General features: G+C 44.4%; 1 protein-coding gene across 1 annotated transcript in view; it reads right to left on the bottom strand.

Moving 5' to 3' along the window:
- The window catches only part of SMARCA1 (SNF2 related chromatin remodeling ATPase 1), a 65,393-nt gene that overhangs the window by 37,112 nt on the left and 8,811 nt on the right, over positions 1–19,470 (bottom strand). The window contains exons 3-12 of the mRNA XM_075259486.1: positions 15,872–16,038; positions 12,653–12,753; positions 10,635–10,735; positions 9,708–9,887; positions 8,988–9,143; positions 8,584–8,715; positions 7,399–7,467; positions 6,876–6,985; positions 5,860–6,086; positions 4,066–4,187 (exon numbers count right to left, since the gene is read on the bottom strand). Coding sequence (XP_075115587.1) covers positions 4,066–4,187; positions 5,860–6,086; positions 6,876–6,985; positions 7,399–7,467; positions 8,584–8,715; positions 8,988–9,143; positions 9,708–9,887; positions 10,635–10,735; positions 12,653–12,753; positions 15,872–16,038 — 1,365 coding nt within the window. The remainder of the gene's footprint in view (positions 1–4,065; positions 4,188–5,859; positions 6,087–6,875; positions 6,986–7,398; positions 7,468–8,583; positions 8,716–8,987; positions 9,144–9,707; positions 9,888–10,634; positions 10,736–12,652; positions 12,754–15,871; positions 16,039–19,470) is intronic.

The following is a 19,470-nucleotide window of genomic DNA, read 5'->3' on the forward strand; positions in this document are numbered from 1 at the left end:
TTCAAAACAACCATATGTGTCTATGTCTTGTACATGGCAGTAAGTAAAATGTTTTGCTGGCGTTCTGTAAGATTATATTGAATCAGTTTGCTGAGAAACTGCAGTCTATAAGGGTATGTTCACACAGAGTGTTTTGCAGGCGGATTTTGATGCGGAATTGCACGGCTTTACATCTAACCACAGTGCCAGCACCAAACATAGCAATAAGGTAAGGCTCTGTTCATGTTTCCATCTTCCTTTTATCGGTACGTTAATACCGGAGACATATTTCCTTCCAGACATATACTGTAGTGTCCATTGTATTGCCAGCCATGGTTATATAGCAGCCACGGTATGGCTATCTTGCCCGATGTGCAGACCCCATGTCTGACCGCAGCAGTAGGATATCTACAGCATTAAGGTGCTTTTTGCTGTCTGTCAGGCCATTCCCTTAGGCCGGGTTCACATCTCTTCTATTATTCGTTCGTGTTTCTGTTCCGTCCTAAGAACAGAAAATAGCAGCAAAAAAACCCCAACGTGCCAGGTCCAGCACATAATAGAAACCAACAGCGCTGAACGGACCCCATGTACTATAATGGGGTCTGCTGAGTCTCATGTACTATAATGGGGTCTGCTGAGTCTCATGTACTATAATGGGGTCTGCTGAGTCTCATGTACTATAATGGGGTCTGCGGAGTCTCATGTACTATAATGGGGTCTGCTGAGTCTCATGTACTATAATGGGGTCTGCTGAGTCTCATGTACTATAATGGGGTCTGCGGAGTCTCATGTACTATAATGGGGTCTGCGGAGTCTCATGTACTATAATGGGGTCTGCTGAGTCTCATGTACTATAATGGGGTCTGCTGAGTCTCATGTACTATAATGGGGTCTGCGGAGTCTCATGTACTATAATGGGGTCTGCTGAGTCTCATGTACTATAATGGGGTCTGCTGAGTCTCATGTACTATAATGGGGTCTGCTGAGTCTCATGTACTATAATGGGGTCTGCGGAGTCTCATGTACTATAATGGGGTCTGCGGAGTCTCATGTACTATAATGGGGTCTGCTGAGTCTCATGTACTATAATGGGGTCTGCTGAGTCTCATGTACTATAATGGGGTCTGCTGAGTCTCATGTACTATAATGGGGTCTGCTGAGTCTCATGTACTATAATGGGGTCTGCGGAGTCTCATGTACTATAATGGGGTCTGCTGAGTCTCATGTACTATAATGGGGTCTGCTGAGTCTCATGTACTATAATGGGGTCTGCTGAGTCTCATGTACTATAATGGGGTCTGCGGAGTCTCATGTACTATAATGGGGTCTGCGGAGTCTCATGTACTATAATGGGGTCTGCTGAGTCTCATGTACTATAATGGGGTCTGCTGAGTCTCATGTACTATAATGGGGTCTGCTGAGTCTCATGTACTATAATGGGGTCTGCTGAGTCTCATGTACTATAATGGGGTCTGCTGAGTCTCATGTACTATAATGGGGTCTGCTGAGTCTCATGTACTATAATGGGGTCTGCGGAGTCTCATGTACTATAATGGGGTCTGCGGAGTCTCATGTACTATAATGGGGTCTGCTGAGTCTCATGTACTATAATGGGGTCTGCTGAGTCTCATGTACTATAATGGGGTCTGCTGAGTCTCATGTACTATAATGGGGTCTGGTGAGTCTCATGTACTATAATGGGGTCTGCTGAGTCTCATGTACTATAATGGGGTCTGCGGAGTCTCATGTACTATAATGGGGTCTGCTGAGTCTCATGTACTATAATGGGGTCTGCTGAGTCTCGGCCATGGTTTCTGTGATTTTTTTTACCGGGGCTGCACATTTTTTCAGCTTTTTTTCACAGCCTGTTACAAAGGCTCCAGCACGAATATAAAGCTAGCCTTAGCAACAGCGGAGAAGGCCAGAAACACTAGAAAATGCTTCAAGGAAATCTCCTTAGCACAGCTTCTGTACAGCTAAGACGGCATGGGAGTGCTGCTATAGGATTCCTGGTTTATTCACTGAGATCACTACGGAAAAAAAAGTCCATAAAATTCCCCAAACTGAAGCAGAAAGTGATATAGAAATGTAACAGAAATCTGGAAATGGAATATAATACTACTAATAATAATTTCCTTCTCGCTGGATGCCATGTTGTCCAGTACTATGCAGTAATACATATGGATGCCGGTGCAGGGTACGAATACTAAAACTGTAAATGCTGCCGCTGTCTTATTTGTGAGCACGAGCCGCTATGTATTTTGGAGACAGACTATCCCCTCCTGATGTTCTTTACAATGATGGGGATTATCCTTCCCCGAGCTGCACTAGTCTTCTCCTTGCAGTAATGGTCGCTCAGAAAGCCTTCGCCTTTGATCCTCCTCCAGTACATACAGCTTCCTATCCCCCAGCAATACCTATTTCTTACTGCAATAGTAAAGCCGACAGATTTTTGGGTAAATGGACTACTATTTGCCTAGACAGGGGAGTTCGATAAGTCAATGTATGCCTCTATGCATTGGCCAGTCCCTGAATATAGAGGCAGGAGAAGAGATGAATAAATGGTGAAGGAAACAGATCTCCTTAATAAGACATATTACAAAGTTTCTTATATTCTCATGTTCTATTCATTGCAGGAATAGAATCAATGAATAACATGTAAAGTTCTTCATAACTGGAGCTGTTTTTAAGGCTGAGGTGGAAACATGACTTTTTTTGGTGCAGGTTTTGCTGCAGTCTTTGGAGCCAAACCCAGGAGTGGTTATAAAAGGAATGGGAAATATATAGGAGGAGGTTCTTATCCTTCTACCTTCTGATCAGTTCACTCCTGGCTTTGGCTCAAATATCTGCAGCAAAATCTCCAACAAAAAAAGCTGCGTTTCCACAATGTGAAGTCTCAGTCTGAAATGGGAGTGAGCTGCACAGTGTCGGGATAGTATTGGGCTCCCACCGATTTTGCAGTTATCACCTATTCAATGAATAGATGACAGATATGTCAGACTGGATGCCCCTGTAATATTAAGGGTGCATTCACACGGAGTAACGTGCCGCCTGACCTGGCACATATACGGCGTGTGATATTTTCAGCGCCGTATACTCTCCCATTGATTTCAATGGGAGTTAGTCTCGTATACGCCGAGTTATTTTGCGGCCGCAAAATAACGCGGCGTATACAATCCAGGCTCCCACTGAAATCAATGGAAGCGTATACGACGCTCAAAATCTCACATGGCGTATACGTGCCAGGTCACACGTTACGTTACTCCGTGTGAATGCACCCTAAGAGTGTCCAATAGTGGAGAATTTATTAAGGCCTGGCTCACATCTACGTTCAGGTCATTCTGTTTCCGTCCGCATGAAAAATGTGGAAAGAAAAGTCCTACGAGCAGAAAGAAAAGGGCTGAAGGTGACTGCTTATTTATGTGGATTAGGGTTCTGTCGGGGGGTTCCCCAAGCGGATTTCCCAAATGGAAACCCATGCGCAGATATGAACCAGACCTAAGGTCTCGTTCACAGGGGGCTGATTTCGGCACTGAATCCATGTCAGAATCCACCCCCTCACAATAGAGGTCTATGGAGACCGCTAACTTACTTTTTTCCATAAGTGGCCCTTTCTTCAGGCGGATTCTGCGGCTGATTCAGCCCTGGCGTCCGACTCACAGTAGCACCTTCCGGTTTAGGCTCATTCATTTGGGTCTACTCCGGAGTGGGAATCCGGGACTGTCGGAGGTGTGTATTGGCCCTATTCTGACGTGGCTTCCCGCATCACAATCAGGACCAAAATACGCCATACCGCGCCCCGTGTGAACGAGGCCTAAGCGGCACAAACCACAATGTGTTACTAACCAAGAGTCACATTTTACCATACAAAATGTGTCATCACTAAAAGTAAACCTGAGTACAATATTATTCATGATACGCTTTACTATTTCTGTATAAGATCCAATGAAGAAACCTCTGTATCTTTGAAGTCTCGCTGATAAGCAGGTCCATCATGGCCTACAAAGTCCCGGCAGGAGGTATCGGGCCTGTGGGATCCTTTCAGCGAGCTCTGTATGGCTGCAGATGAAAGCTATCTGACATTACCTCTCTCTCCTCATGCGGCGTCTGTCCATCAAGGCGACAGTACTCGTAGCCACGCCACATGCAGTAATCTTCCAAAATGTCGAGCAGTCGGGTCATCTGACTGAATATCAGAACCCTCGAACCTACAAAACAAAGTATACGGATTGCTACAATGGCGTATAAAAGCACGAGAATAACAAGGAGAGGTTTTTGTTCGCAGACGCAATCACCGAAATGGATTTGGGTGTTAATGTACGGTTTGTTATTCTGTGGAATATGATGGCGTTGTTAAATGTTAGATCAGACCTGGCAACTTCAAAGAAATGTATTGTAATATATTCTATAATGTATGGAATAAATCATCTTAAAATGTTAGAAAGACAGAGCAGGATTTAGGGCTTTATAGGAATAAAATGGCTGGGGAACGGTGTCAGAATCCGTGAGAATACGGCTGTGCTATAGCGCCACCCTGTGTAAGATCAGAGAAATAACACCAAACCCCAATCATTTAGTCTTTTTTACCTGTAAAAATACTGCGCACCAGATGTTACCTGTAAGTCAATGGTAATTTATGAATTCTATTTTCACATCATTTTATTCGATGTGATTCGGAGGGCCCGCTGCGTTCTTCTCAACAGCATGGCTGGTGTTTTTGTGTTTTCTTTCTCCACGGAATTCAATATAACAAGAGCATTGGCTACGACAGCTTTATTCTAAAAAATGGCAAACGCACATTCTACGGCAGCAAATACACACGTGGGAACATGCAGCTACTCCTGCAATTCTTTGGCGTGATAATGGCGCTATTCAGGAACCATGTGGCTATTATTCTCTTGATAAAAAACCCAAAATGACATGTATTTCGTGTGGCTTCCTATGGCGTCGTCCTGCAGCAGCCAATGCACAATGGAATCTAAGTACACAGAGCCCCCTGCTTTCTAAGGCTGTATTCACACAGAGTAACGCCAGGCGTTTTTTGTGTGTTTTTTGCACATAGCGCCGCGTTTACGCCGCGTAGCGCCGCGTATACGCCGCGTTAACGCCGCGCTAGTTAGCGGTGGCGTTGCCCGGCGTTAACGCGGCGTATACGCGGCGTAAACGCGGCGCTATGTGCAAAAAACACACAAAAAACGCCTGGCGTTACTCTGCGTGAATACAGCCTTAAGAGCAGAAGTGCAGCCATGGGAAATAGATTTTAGATTTCCACAAAAACCAGTAGATTCTTTGCTTTTAACCCTTCCGCTGCTATGGGTTTGGGGACATTTTGCGCCTCTTTTCACGTTTCGGACATGTACAGAAAAAAAAGGGTCATACAAAAACCATATCCATTTCGTTTCTGGGTCAGAAGAAGTACGTCGCCTTATGGAGACGCCACAAGTGAGGTGTACAGAATTCAGGGTACGGAATATAAAAATAAGAGGTCCTTGGTGAAAAAGAGGAACTTGCTCAAGCACCACCTTCATATAGATTACTTACAGCTGGTGACTCCACACTCTCACCAGTCCACTTTAATTCTTCCCTGTATTTCAAGCCGCACATCCATACCCTGCACGTTTATGGTCACTTACCTTTCAAAAATACCTATTTTATCCATACCTTCTTCACCCCAAGGTCTACAACAATTCTAGTCCATGCCCGTATCATCTCCCAACTACTCCGACATCTCCGTTGTTTCCCAGCTCACTATCTAGCTCCCCTCCAACCCGTCCCGACTCTAATACCCAATTTAATCCACCCCTCCCTTCTCTATTCATCTGACTCTCCCCTCTGCTAGCCCCGTGTCTGATTCTGGATAAACACTACGCCAATATTTACCTTGTTCTCTCAGTTTTCGAAGCAGTTTATCCAAAGCCACCATTTTACCACTGTTGTAGACCAGATGGGTGTCAGTGGTATAAGGGGGACCCGGCTCAGCCCCATCAAATAGGTACGGGTGGTTGCAACATTTGCGCAGCTGCATCAGAATATTTAACAAACGCATCTTGTCCATTTTCCCAGCAGAATTCAGAATGTCGATGTCTTTCATTAAAATCTTTGTGTACCTAGAAGAGATATAAAAGCTTTCACTGGATGTGACTTGTGGGAAATGTTCCAGTGTCGATCTTGCCGCAAATTTCTAGAGAATTTGAAACAATATTATCATTGCAAAAAAATATTTATTATGCTGTAAACACCAAACTTGTAAATACATTGCATTACTAAACTTCAGTAGAGAGCTGCTTTCTCAAACCCACTGCTTACTAACAGACAGGATTATTGGCAGATACATCCCAAAAACTTGACTGCACTCCCATAATGCAGTGGGAGATAGCGTCTTTCCTACATCAAATTGTTGTGCACGGCCTGGTGTAAATGCAAATCCCCAAAGCAAGCGCTACGCAGCTCTGAGGTCTGCAGAACTTTGCAGCTTTGGCCCTATTACAGGCTGCAACTTACCCCTCGTTCACATCAGCATTTGGATTCCCCCCCCCCCCCCCCCCCCGAACTGAATACGAACGCAATTGCATAGACTATAATGGGGTCCGTGTGCTTGCCGTGCACTGTCTGCACGAATCATGTGGACAGGAAAGTAGATGGTGACTCTCCTGTCCGAAAGATCCCTGCAGAGATCTGGCAGTAAGCACAAGGACCCCATTATAGTCTATGGGGTCCATGTGTTTTTGTTGCACAGTGCTTGCACTTGCTTTTGGTATTCCGTTCGGGGGGGAGGGGGTCCTCATTCGGTCTCCCCCAGACGGAATCCAAACGCTGATGTGAACGAGGGCTAAGGAACAAGGCAGATATGACATGTATTTGTATTACTAGTAGTGAGGGACAAATCGCTTTCTTACCACTCTCTCTGCATTTTACTCAGCCCCAGATAAATTTTCACTTCTTTCTTTGGAGGAAGGCTTTTTTCAACTTCAGCTTTTATACGGCGCAAAAGAAATGGCTTTAAAACCTGGTAAAATACACAAAAATAGAGGCATGGGTATCTTTCACATCATTATATCAACACACTTAAAGGGGTATTCAGGTTACAATTTACCCCTATCCTAAGGATAGAGGTCTGATCGATGTGGGTTTGACTATTTGGTCTTTCAGTGACTAGGAAAACCGAAGTCCCTGCATCCTCTGGGTGAATGGAGTGGTAGTGACCAGGCAAGACCACCACTCTATTCACTTCTATATGACTGACGAGCAATGTATGCAAGTCCTACAGTAGTGAATGCAAGGGTGTCACACAGGCGGACCAATCCCACAAGAGACTCAGGGACCCCGAATCTCCTAATCGCTGGGGTCCCAGCTGTCAGACCCCCAGCAACCGAACACTTATTCTCCTCCTTTAACATTTGCAGATAACACAATACTTACTGCGTGAAGCCTTTCCACAAGCTTCTGATCCCCAAGACAATTGTTGGTGTCAAACCAAGAATCAAAATCCTGCAAAATAATTACAAATAATTCATTATAATAAAATATTTACAATAAAATAATTACAATATAATGATTATACTATGTATTACAATAATGAGTTACAAAAAATAATTACAATATGTATTACAATAATTACAATAAAATGATTTCAATATGTAGCACAATAATTAATTGCAAAAAAAATAATTAGAATACGTATTGCAATAATTACCTTTCATGTCCTCTAGCAATGGCGGTGTTATATACTGATGGAATGGTAAGAGTGCGCTGGAACAATTATTTTAGGACATTCCCCTTTATACATGCCACAACCCCTATTTATAGGACACTGAATTTTGGTTTAGGTTATTCACATACACCCATCGCAGATTGTATAGCGTACAGTTAGTGACATATCCTTTAACCAATAGCAGTGAGACAGGGTGGTGTGAATGCAAAATAAGTGACCCCATTGATGTTGGCGAGTACACATCCATCAATGAGATGACTTTCAATAATTTTTTGATTAATTGCTCGAAGGCAGAAACACCAAAGAGCGCACGTTCTCCTCAGGTCACTGTCTGATGTCACAAACCGCAGGGGTCACCAGTGATCCAGGGTGTATGATGTCAGACACAGGTCACCCTGACACCCGGGAGAGGTGAGTATAATTGTTTGTTGTTGTTTACTTATCTTCCCTGGAGCCGCACACGTTCGGCCGCTACCTATTTGACTATTTCAATAGGTAGCTGAAGATATTTTACTCGCTGCTCCCCTCTGCCATCGCCTTTGGCCTCCACTTTTACTACCAGGACGCGGACGCTGAAGAATGCTGCAATGTCATCTGGAGGAAAAAGGGGAGGCCATACTGAGCAGGAGTGGGGATCAGCAAGTAAAATAGCTGCCGCTACCTATCAGAATAATTGAATAGGTAGCAGCTGAACTTGTGCAGCACCAGGAGAGGTGAGTAACCACAACAAGCAATTACACTCACTTCTCCTCTGAGTGACAAGTTGGTGTTTTCTTCACGCCTTGTTCCAGACTTTACATCTTTGTCATTATTCCTACATTTGCAAACTATTAGGACATTTTGTAGCATATAGGAGGGGTAGCTATGCGCATCTATAGGGAAGGGATACTTACATCTGCAGAGTTAAACACATCAGGGAGAAGGAAATTAAGTAATGCCCACAATTCATGAAGGTTATTCTGAAGTGGCGTGCCCGTCAATAGTAAGCGGTTTGTGGTCTTAAACTCTCGCACAATCTCCGATAGCTGAAGAATAAAACACATGAACAGATTTGCCAAATCGCACAATACAGAACAGTGAAGCGTGTTACTATTTTATTCAGGTTTGTTAATATCTAGCACTAATACATAGCTCCTAAGAAACTGTAACATACAGTATGCTCTATCGCTACTCTCCTAATAATTGTCAAAGGGGTGTGGCCTACAGAGCCATAGTATCTGCATTCATCAGAGAGTGTCAAACTGCGCAAGTACATGTCAGACATATGAATCAGATATTTTAGTATCTCGTCACTGACCTTAGACTTCTCGTTCTTTATTCTGTGCGCCTCATCAATAACAAGGTATCTCCAGTTGAACTTCTTAAAAACCGATTTTTCCCTTATGACCATTTCATAGGAGGTGACACAAACATCCCACTCTCCGGGCATCATGACGTCCCGTATAAAAGCAGCCTGGAATACAGAAGAAATGTGAGAAAACCTACAGCAGTACATGCAGACATCTCACCAGTGTGGTATCCAGTGCGGCTCTTATATACTGCTCGGTGGCTGATATACATTACATACAGAGCATGGTGGAGGGGGCGGCAGCACAGACATGTATGGGGAGGTGGAATCGTTCCAATATTAGACTCTGTTCACACTAAATAAAAAACCTTCATTACAGGACGAATATTAAGTACCTACAGAATGAATATTAAGTTCATCTATCTACGACATACACACTTTATAAACAGTATATATAGTGCTGTGCTCACTACTAGAGATGAGAGAGTACTATGCAATCGATTACCTCCCCGCCATAGGTAGTCATGTCGGCGGCCAAACACCAAGGGGTTAAGCGCATGGAATATTTGATGCGTTTGACCCCTTGGTGTTCGGACGCTTACACGAATACCTATGGCGGGGAGGTATTCGATCGTATAGTACTCGCTCATCTCTACTCACTACCCATTTATTATAATATAGAACAATACCCGCTCCCCTGCACATTGCTATATATATTGCTATACTCACCCGTGCATCTTTGTCACCAATAAGACAGACAGCTCGAAGTGTCGGGACCCATCGCTTAAACTCGTTCATCCAGTTGTGTAGAGTGGATTTTGGTACCAACACCATGTGTGGACCTGGGATGTTCCTGTAGTGCTTCAGGTAGCCCAACAAAGCGATGGTTTGTAATGTCTTACCTAATCCCTAAAGCAAAGATAAAATCAGGTAGAACGAAACAAATGGTAGACTGCATGCACATGGATGCCTACAGATCTGTGCTAATGGATTATATCCATGGACCCATTCATTTCATGCAGTGAGCCCAGTCCACATAGGACCTAGCCTGAGCTTTGCTCAAGTTCCCCTATAGGGATATCAAATAGATTACTGGTAAGTCATAATATATCAATGACAAGTAGCAATATCCTACAGCAAACACCAATGTGCATAGATGTATTGCTAGAACACAGGAAGAAGAAACCCTCTGCTACCCTGCACCATTGGGGGTGGGGGTGAGCGTTCCTCCCCACCCAGCAATGACACTGAGCTGTAAGGCCCGATCCTTTATCGCTGCAGTGAAAATAGCGGCAACGATATCTCTGCAGCCAGGGAAGATAATGGCAAAGCTGAGCGTCCACTGGATTCAGCACTGGATTCGGCTTTCCGGCGGTATATAAATACGCAAAAGTTAGAGGACATGAAAGGCCCTCTCTAAGGCCCCACGGGATGATCTGCTTCTTCCCGCAGAGGTTTAATCAGATAGTTTGCGGAGTTTTCCTCCACGGACTTTCTGTTAAAAACCTCTCATTGATTTCAATGGATTCCGCGCGGAAAACGGAACCCAGTGAAGTCAATGGGAGTCTTTTTTTTCAGTGCTGATTCTTATGCGAGTTATCGTGCCAGAATCAGCGCCACTTTCCTCCATGTCAATGGACCCTTAATAGGATTTACCATTTCATCTGCCAGTATGCCATTAATGCCATTTTCGTACAAGGAGATCATCCAGTTGAGGCCTCTGATTTGATAATCCCTCAGCGTTCCTCCTTTCACATCTGCAGGACAAGCAATATAACATGAAATTTAAAAAAAACTAACATAATATCACAAGAAATACCTAAGACAAGGCTCCTGCCGTGCAAGATAGCTCTTTACAATAAGTGAGAACCCTCTTGTTCCAGACCTGCAATCTCTTCAAATGTATGTTAATGATTCATTGTAATATAAGAAAGATCTAGAATTTCTTCTAAGTCTGTGTTGTACCTCTGATGTTAAAGTGAGGTACAGTGGCATAACTAGGGATGGCGGGGCCCCGTGGTGAACTTTTGACATGAAGCCCCCCCCCCCCCGACCGACACCAAAGACCTCGACCGCCCCCCTCCTCCGCAATCCTGCGCGCTCTATTATGCCCCATAGTGGCCCCTGCACACAGTATTATACCCCATAGTGGCCCCTGCACACAGTATTATGTCCCATAGTGGTCCCTGCACACAGTATTATGCCCCATAGTGGCCCCTGCACACAGTATTATGTCCCATAGTGGCCCCTGCACACAGTATTATGTCCCATAGGGGCCCCTGCACACAGTATTATGTCCCATAGTGGCCCCTGCACACTGTATTATGCCCCATAGTGGCCCCTGCACACAGTATTATACCCCATAGTGGCCCCTGCACACAGTATTATGTCCCATAGTGGTCCCTGCACACAGTATTATGCCCCATAGTGGCCCCTGCACACAGTATTATGTCCCATAGTGGCCCCTGCACACAGTATTATGTCCCATAGTGGCCCCTGCACACAGTATTATGCCCCATAGTGGCCCCTGCACACAGTATTATGCCCCATAGTGGCCCCTGCACACAGTATTATCCCCCATAGTGGCCCCTGCACACAGTATTATGTCCCATAGTGACCCCTGCACACAGTATTATGTCCCATAGTGGCCCCTGTACACAGTATTATGTCCCATAGTGACCCCTGCACACAGTATTATACCCCATAGTGGCCCCTGCACACAGTATTATGTCCCATAGTGGCCCCTGCACACAGTATTATACCCCATAGTGGCCCCTGCACACAGTATTATACCCTATAGTGGCCCCTACACACAGTATTATGCCCAATAATACGCCCATAAACAATTATTATACTTATTGGTCTTTTCAGACCCCAGAGTATAATAATCGGAGACCCAGGGGGGATAAAAAATAAACAAAACACTGTTACTCACCTATCTCCCAGCTCCTGCGCTGTCGGCCTCTACTGTAGTCCATCTTCTATGACGTCAGACGTCACATGACCCGGGTCGCAGGCCGGGGTCATGTGACGTCAGACGACTAGGCCTGAAGCCTGCCTGGATCGTGGAGAGGTAAGTAGCAGTGTTTTTTATGTTTCTTACCTATCCCTGGCCTCCGATCATTATACTCGGGGGTCTGAAAAGACCCCCGAGTATAATGATAGTCTTTGTGGGACCCGCGGTGTCACTTATAGATCCCAGCCCTGCCAGGGTCGATAAGTAAATAGGGCCCGTTACCGGGTGGAATAACTCCAGCCGGTAACGGCCTATTTAAAAAAAAAAACGCAGCGGTAGCGGCTGTCGCCGGGCCCCTAATGTCCCGGGCCCTGTGGCAGCTGCCTCTGCTGCCACTGGTGAGGTATATGAATGAGGGCAACCAAATCTCTTAGCACCCAAACCTGTTTTCCTATAATACAGAGAGGGACAGCTTTCCTTATATGACTCTGTCACTCTATAAGATCAGCCACTTGACTCCTAAGAATAAAAAAAATGACATTTATACAGAATTTTTTTTTTTTTTAATGACTGTATATAAACCTGCCCAGTATGTCCTACATTATAAAGGCTAGGCCTGCACGTACAGCAGGACGGACTCCCTATAGACAATGGCTTATCCGGGCTCCAATCTTTCTGCCGACCTCCACATTTATTAGGACATAAAGTGATGACCTACATGAAGGAGATTCCTCAAATCGCACGCACACGTTGGAGGTTTTGCGGCTTTCGGACAATAATTCTTCATCTTCTTCTTGCTCCGTGCGTCGGTGTCGATTGCTGAATTGTAAAAGAAAAAGAAAAAAAGTATACACAAAAATGAAGTTTTAACATTAGTAGTCTCCATTTCTTTCTCCATACACTTTTCAGACAACTTAGTCTCACTTCATAGAGCATGTGATCCTGGACTTTATTTTAGCATGTTGCTGATTTCTTCCTGAAAAACCTTCCTACATTTGCTGCCACTACGTGTCTCCCTTCTAGCTACTTTGCCTTTCAGTCCCTGTTACTAAGGAAGTTCCATCCTTAGTCACCTTCATAATTAAGATGTGTACACAATGAACGAATGAATGGATGGATGAAAGGAGGGGCCTAGTTTTCTTCACACAACTTCTGCTCATATCTATTGTTTCTGTTCAAGGATCTTTTTAGCTGCACCAATCCCTATATCTGCAGTTGAGTGTCTCTGCTTCTCCTATGTTATGGTCACTCAGGCTTTTCTCAGTTATTTCTTTGCTATTTTACACTTACTCTTGGCAAAACTACATGTAAATAGGACACGGGGGGACAAAATACTCCTTTCTGTACATGCTCCATGTCTCACGTAGAAAAGTAAAATGTGCTGCAGTCATAGTGGGACTATTCGTGGGGAAAAAAAGGTTTGTACATCCACAGGACAAATCCGCAGCAAATTCCTCTGTGCGAACTGACCCTTAGTCTTTCATATGGAGATTAAAACCTATTGATAAATCTGTCACTGTGTCATGGGTGATGCAAAATCTGCCATTGTCAAAGCTTCTGTATTGTGTAAGGTAAGTAATAGCAGAAATATCCGGCAGTAAATTGCCCCTTTATTGTCCACAGAAATATCATTTAGCTCAGCTAGACGTGCATGGTAATGTAGGGAAAGGATATGAGGGCTGCCGGCTCACAACTTCAGGCAATCAGGTCCATATTTCTTCCTAAACCAATAACAGTGCCAGGTAGGGGGCTACTAGAGAGGCGCAAATATATCTCTCCAACCACAAAGCAGGAAAGCAGAGCGAGCACCATGTAGAGATAATCTTCTTTTCAATGATTTGCAAATCAGAGGGTGAGTGTCCTTCAGACAGCCTGAGCTCTTCTCCAAAATTACTACTTAGGCGATTGTCATCTTCAGCCTTGGCCAACGTCACCGAGAGCATCAGGGCTAAAGGGGAAGTGTTGGGCAGTAATTTCAGAAATGAGCCAAGGAAACATCAGGCTGATGGACATTATTAAGTGAAAAGATATTGTCCCTACACTCCTAGCTTGCTTTATCTAGCCAGAGAGACTTTAGGTCACTGTAGGCCAACATTTCCCCCATACACATGCACACTCAGCTCAGCCAAGAGGTGCATGTGTACTGACCTGTGAGAATGGAGAAAGTCACAAGGCCCCCACATACATTATATGAACGGCTGAACCTATGGAAACCGGTGGGTTTGGTGAATATCCATTGAATATGTAGTGGCTGCAATAGTATGTGTGTGGTTCTAGTCAAGGCTAGAGATGAGCGAACACTATTCGGATCAGCCGATCCGAACAGCACACTCCCATAGAAATGAATGGAAGCACCACTTAACCCCCCGCGTGCCATTCATTTCTATGGGAGCGTGCTGTTTGGAACGGCTGTTCCGAACAGTGTTCGCTCATCTCTATTCAAGGCCCCTACCCAGCATTATTGGTCTAGAAGGAAATATGGACATGACAGATTGCCATTAAAGGGGTTTTCTGGGCTTACATATATGACTACAGGATAGGTCATCAATCAAAGATCAATGGGGTCCCGGGTGTTGGATCATCTGTATGAAGTGAGTTTGGGTGAGAGCTGCTATGGGGTCCAGGCAGCTATGCCTAATGAACATCCTATGTTCAGCTATGTTCAATACATTCTGCCCCAAGATCTATCAAACAATGGCTGAACTGAGCATGCTCGGTAATGTACAGTAAGTCTGATGCTGGTAATGTTATCTTATACCAGTCACAGACAACATTTAAGCCTTGATATTTGAGCTTTAAAGCGTCATTAACCTTTCCAACAATTTTTGATTTTCCGACAGAATTTGTGTCAATAAGGGGTTATTGCCACAAAAAGTATTTGTGCTCTATCCATAGAATAGATGATAAAATACCTGATCGGGGTCCTCAGAGAAACCCACCAATCCTGAAAACAGGGGATTCTCCACTTCCCCAATGCGTAGGGGGCTAAACATAAACCCGGCGGTCAGTGTCCGCCCGTGAGCATTTTGTGGTCTCTGCAGTGAAACCGTTGTTTTTTTTTTTTTTAACTGGACACAAAGTCCTGCATGTCCGACTTTGCTGCGGAGACCAGAAGACGCTCACAGGCGGACACTTTGCATTCAAGTGCATGGGTTTAAAAACTGACCGACGGGTTTCCGTCTCCTGTCCAGTTTCTCGGGCAGAAGATGGAAACCTGCAAAGCGGAGACCGGGCGCAGGCGTGAACCCGCCCTTAGCAAATCAGGTGATTGTCCTCTCTCCTATGGATACAGGACATGTACATTTTCTTGGCATAATCCCTTTAATTAACATTGGCTCCTTTCTGTGAAATTCTGCACTTCTTTCTTTCCCTTGTTTCTGTATTGAGGGCTCTTGCACAGTGCGGGGGAAGCTGAAGCTGACAGGGGTCACTTTAAACAATTATATCTTTAACCTAGAACAGTGATTCCTGTGCAGGAGGAAATTCTTGTCTCTCCTATAACTTCAAGATTGCAATACACTTGTATTATTTCCAGAGAGATCACACGTTTATTGGGAGTAGCTGCCTATAAGTATGTCAATCTTGGCTGTGCTTCCAACTCTGCAAATTTTACAGATGGACCTGTCATTTCGGTGTCATATGGAAGCTCAGTTCTAGGTTTTCATGTGCCCATGGCATATCTGTTTGATGTTACCCCCTCCTTCCCTGCATTATAAAAGAGCCCGTACAAGGCCAAGTCTAAAGTAATGCAGATTTTTACAGAAAAGAGACAAAACCAGTAACAAAGAAATATTATAAAATGTATTAATAACACAAATGCTGCCAAAAAATCTAAAGTTGTTGTAAAGTTTACTTACGCTTTAAGTTAGAAAACTACGCTCCGTCGCTTTAATTGCATTTGTGAACTATGAAGAAATGGAAGAAGTAATTTACATACTCTCCGGCAGACAACAAACTTTGTTTTTCATCTTTCTTTGTCCTGGGGCGTCCTAATTTCACTTTGAGAGGAGACGTTGGCGATTTCTGCGAAGCGGGCTGAATAAAATGCGCAAACAGCTCGGTCTGCTTCAGGAGGAACTCAAATCTTTTAGAGCGATCTGTTTTCTAAAATAGGAAGAGACAATTACATTATTTCCAGCATCAAAGTCATGGAATATTCTGAATATCAACATTTATTGAGCGGGATATTGAAATGTATACGATTACCATACGTTAGTGAGGCAAGGGCTATAAAGCTTCACAGGACGGTGTTACAAGATCAGACATCGGGAGGAAACAATAACTGAGCCCTGTCCATACAGTCTAGCGGTAGTATAACAGTAACATACAGTAGTATACAGTACAGACAGTATTCAGAGTGGCACTGCTATAGAAGGGGACGACGTTGCTGCTTGTTTTATGGCATTGATGAGGGTCTAAGTAATTGGACCCCCCCCCCTGTCATACATTGATGATTTATCTAATAAATACATCAGGTTTTCTTATCTCCTTTTTGGTAGTTTTACCTTGTTACCACCAGAGGGCAACAGAATACTAGTCAGGATAATAAGAACATGTCATCTCATTGCAATCTATTTCATTCATTTCATACAAAGCACTGAATCCTTATTACCTTCCATATAGACCTCAAACTTACCAGAAGTACAACTCTCTCATGTCCTGAATGTCTATGTCACAATGTTTAGAATGCAATAGTGCACTACATGTTCTCCTATTTAACATCATTGGAAACTCTAGCAAGATATTAACATAGTTTTGCAGCAGACAGGGTGCTGCTTTACGACACATTGGGGCTGCTTTACGACACATTGGGGCTGCTTTACGACACATTGGTGCTGCTTTACGACACATTGGGGCTGCTTTACGACACATTGGTGCTGCTTTACGACACATTGGTGCTGCTTTACGGCACATTGGGGCTGCTTTACGACACATTGGGGCTGCTTTACGACACATTGGGGCTGCTTTACGACACATTGGGGCTGCTTTACGACACACTGGTGCTGCTTTACGACACATTGGGGCTGCTTTACGACACATTGGTGCTGCTTTACGACACATTGGTGCTGCTTTACGACACATTGGTACTGCTTTACGACACATTGGTGTTGCTTTACGACACATTGGTACTGCTTTACAACATATTTTTGTTGTTAAGCCTCATTTTTATAAGGAGATGATACTGGACGAGCTAAAGATACAAGTTTTTTTTTAAGGGAATGGACGGTGCCAACACCAGATATCTTTAACTCCCCATAAGACCTGTCTAAAGGAAGGCAACACGGTACAGCCCTACAAGACCAGTCGCCTGCACGGTGAGCAGCTCACCCCATATCTACTGCACCCATCTTAGCTGCATGCACATGGAGTTACGCCGGGCTTGTAAAACTACTCATTCACAGCCATACACGTGAGCACTGCGGACGGCTCCCGAACACTTCCCATTCACTTCAATGCAGCCTAAGATGGGTTTTATTCTTATTAGCCCCTAAACCACTGCTGAATTGTTCCTCGGCCACATTTGTAGTTGCTATAAGCCGTTCCCGCTTACTATTACTCCCACCTGCAGACTTCCCTCCCCCTAGGAAAGCAGGAAATGTCATGTAAAGCTCACAAGTAACAGCGCTCTGAATAGAAAAGCGAGCTGACTTCCCGTCTACTCAAATCCTGACCTCTCGTATGGACAAAAAAGGTTACTGCAAGGTTAAATGGTGACTTTATCGTATAGGAAAAAGGAGGCAATGTTTTCCCTTCTGTTTCAGCCAGTCCTCAGCTTTCCCTACTTTCTATAGGACACGGGGGCAGCAATGAGATAAACATGACAAAACAATCCTAAAAGAGTTATTCTTCATAGTCTATGGCTTGTGCGGGGTGGCTGGAGGCGAGGAATACATATATATACTATAGTATATAACCACACTTTGTGCACATAAGAGCGGATTAAAGGGGACATATGAAATTACAAAAAAAAAAAAGAACAAAAATCAGGGAAAATAGTAAAATAAAATTAAAAATCCTTAGTTCTCCGCTGCTGGATCATCGTCACTTTAGTGCTCTCCATTGGTCTTGCTGACACTATGTTGACGTCAGTGTTGTATAGTCCATTGTCCTGGTCTGTCAGAGGACCAGAACAACGGACAGGCTGACCACTATAACAGCAGACAACTATAACAACGCCCGGGGGACCCTACTGACTATAATAGGACCATTCTTCTAAAGTGAAACCACCGGATGATAAAGTCGGACTTGCAGCCCTTTCCAGCGATTCTCTACGCACACTGCAACAGTCTGCCACATTGTTATCACTCACTGTCCCCAGTAGGGGCAGTATATCCCAATTCCCTATCAGTATGTCCTTGTAGTGTGGGAAGAGACCCGCACGAACACAGGGAGAACAAACCAACTTCATGCAGATGTTGTCCTTGGCCGGATTCCAAGCCCAGGACCCCGGCGCTGCAAGGCTACAATGCTAACCACTGAGCCGCACCTTCATAGGCTCCTCTACAATTTTTAGTGACATTAGGGAGTCTAGTTAGCACATCGGGCACCAAAATCATCTATGATGATTGGTCAGGAACAGTGCGGGCTAGAGAGAAAAATCCCAACTGCACCGAAAGCAATGGAGAGGATCCCATGAAACAATGAAAAGTGGTCAAGGTGGTTCAGGTGGTGAAAGGTCCTCTAAGGTCTACGGCCTCATGCACATAATGCAGATTTGCTGAAAATTTTGCATTAAAATTAAAGGGACCAGAACCCATCCCTGCAGATAGATAGGTTCACACCTGCGCCCGGTCTCCGCTTTGTGGGTTTGTGTCTTCTGCCTGAGAATCTGGACAGGAGATGGAAACCATCAGTCAGTGTTCGCCCGGGAGCGTCTTCTGGTCTCAGTTTTTTTTTTAATTGGAAACAAAGTCCTGCATGTCCGGCTTTGTGTCTGATTAAAAAAAAAAAACAGTTTTGTCGAATAGAGCAGAAGACGCTCACGGGCGGACGCTTTGCAAACACATTCAAGTGAATGGGTTTAAAAACTGACCGCCGGGTTTCCGTCTCCTGTCCAGTTTCTCGGGCAGAAGAGGGAAACCTGCAAAGCGGAGACCGGGCGCAGGTGTGAACTGCCCTTAGAGTCCCCAGATTCAATGTCTTCCCATTGTGAATTGGTGTCATTGTTGCCAAGATCTGGCTGTTTTTGTATAAGTCAATGACCTCTTTGGGACACCATAACCCCTCCATCCAGACAGGCCTCTATCTGATGAGAAGTAATAAGCTGTCAATTTGGCAAACCCCATTATGCCGGGCTCACTCTAGTGTCTGGCTCTTTCCATCATTCAGGTCTGCCAAAAAGAGCAGTTACCCATGAGCACCCATAGACTTCATAGGCTATAATGGGGTCCACTGGGTTTCCACCTGTTTTATACCAAAACAGACTTTTCTCTCCGTCGATTTTAGATGGAATCTGTGACGGAGTCTCCTATGGAAACTCCAATGAAAATGTGACCCTAGACTAAGGCCCGATTCACATCAGGGTTCGGGTCATTC

This window comes from Leptodactylus fuscus, chromosome 11, assembly GCF_031893055.1.
Source record: "Leptodactylus fuscus isolate aLepFus1 chromosome 11, aLepFus1.hap2, whole genome shotgun sequence".
Lineage (NCBI taxonomy): Eukaryota > Metazoa > Chordata > Amphibia > Anura > Leptodactylidae > Leptodactylus > Leptodactylus fuscus.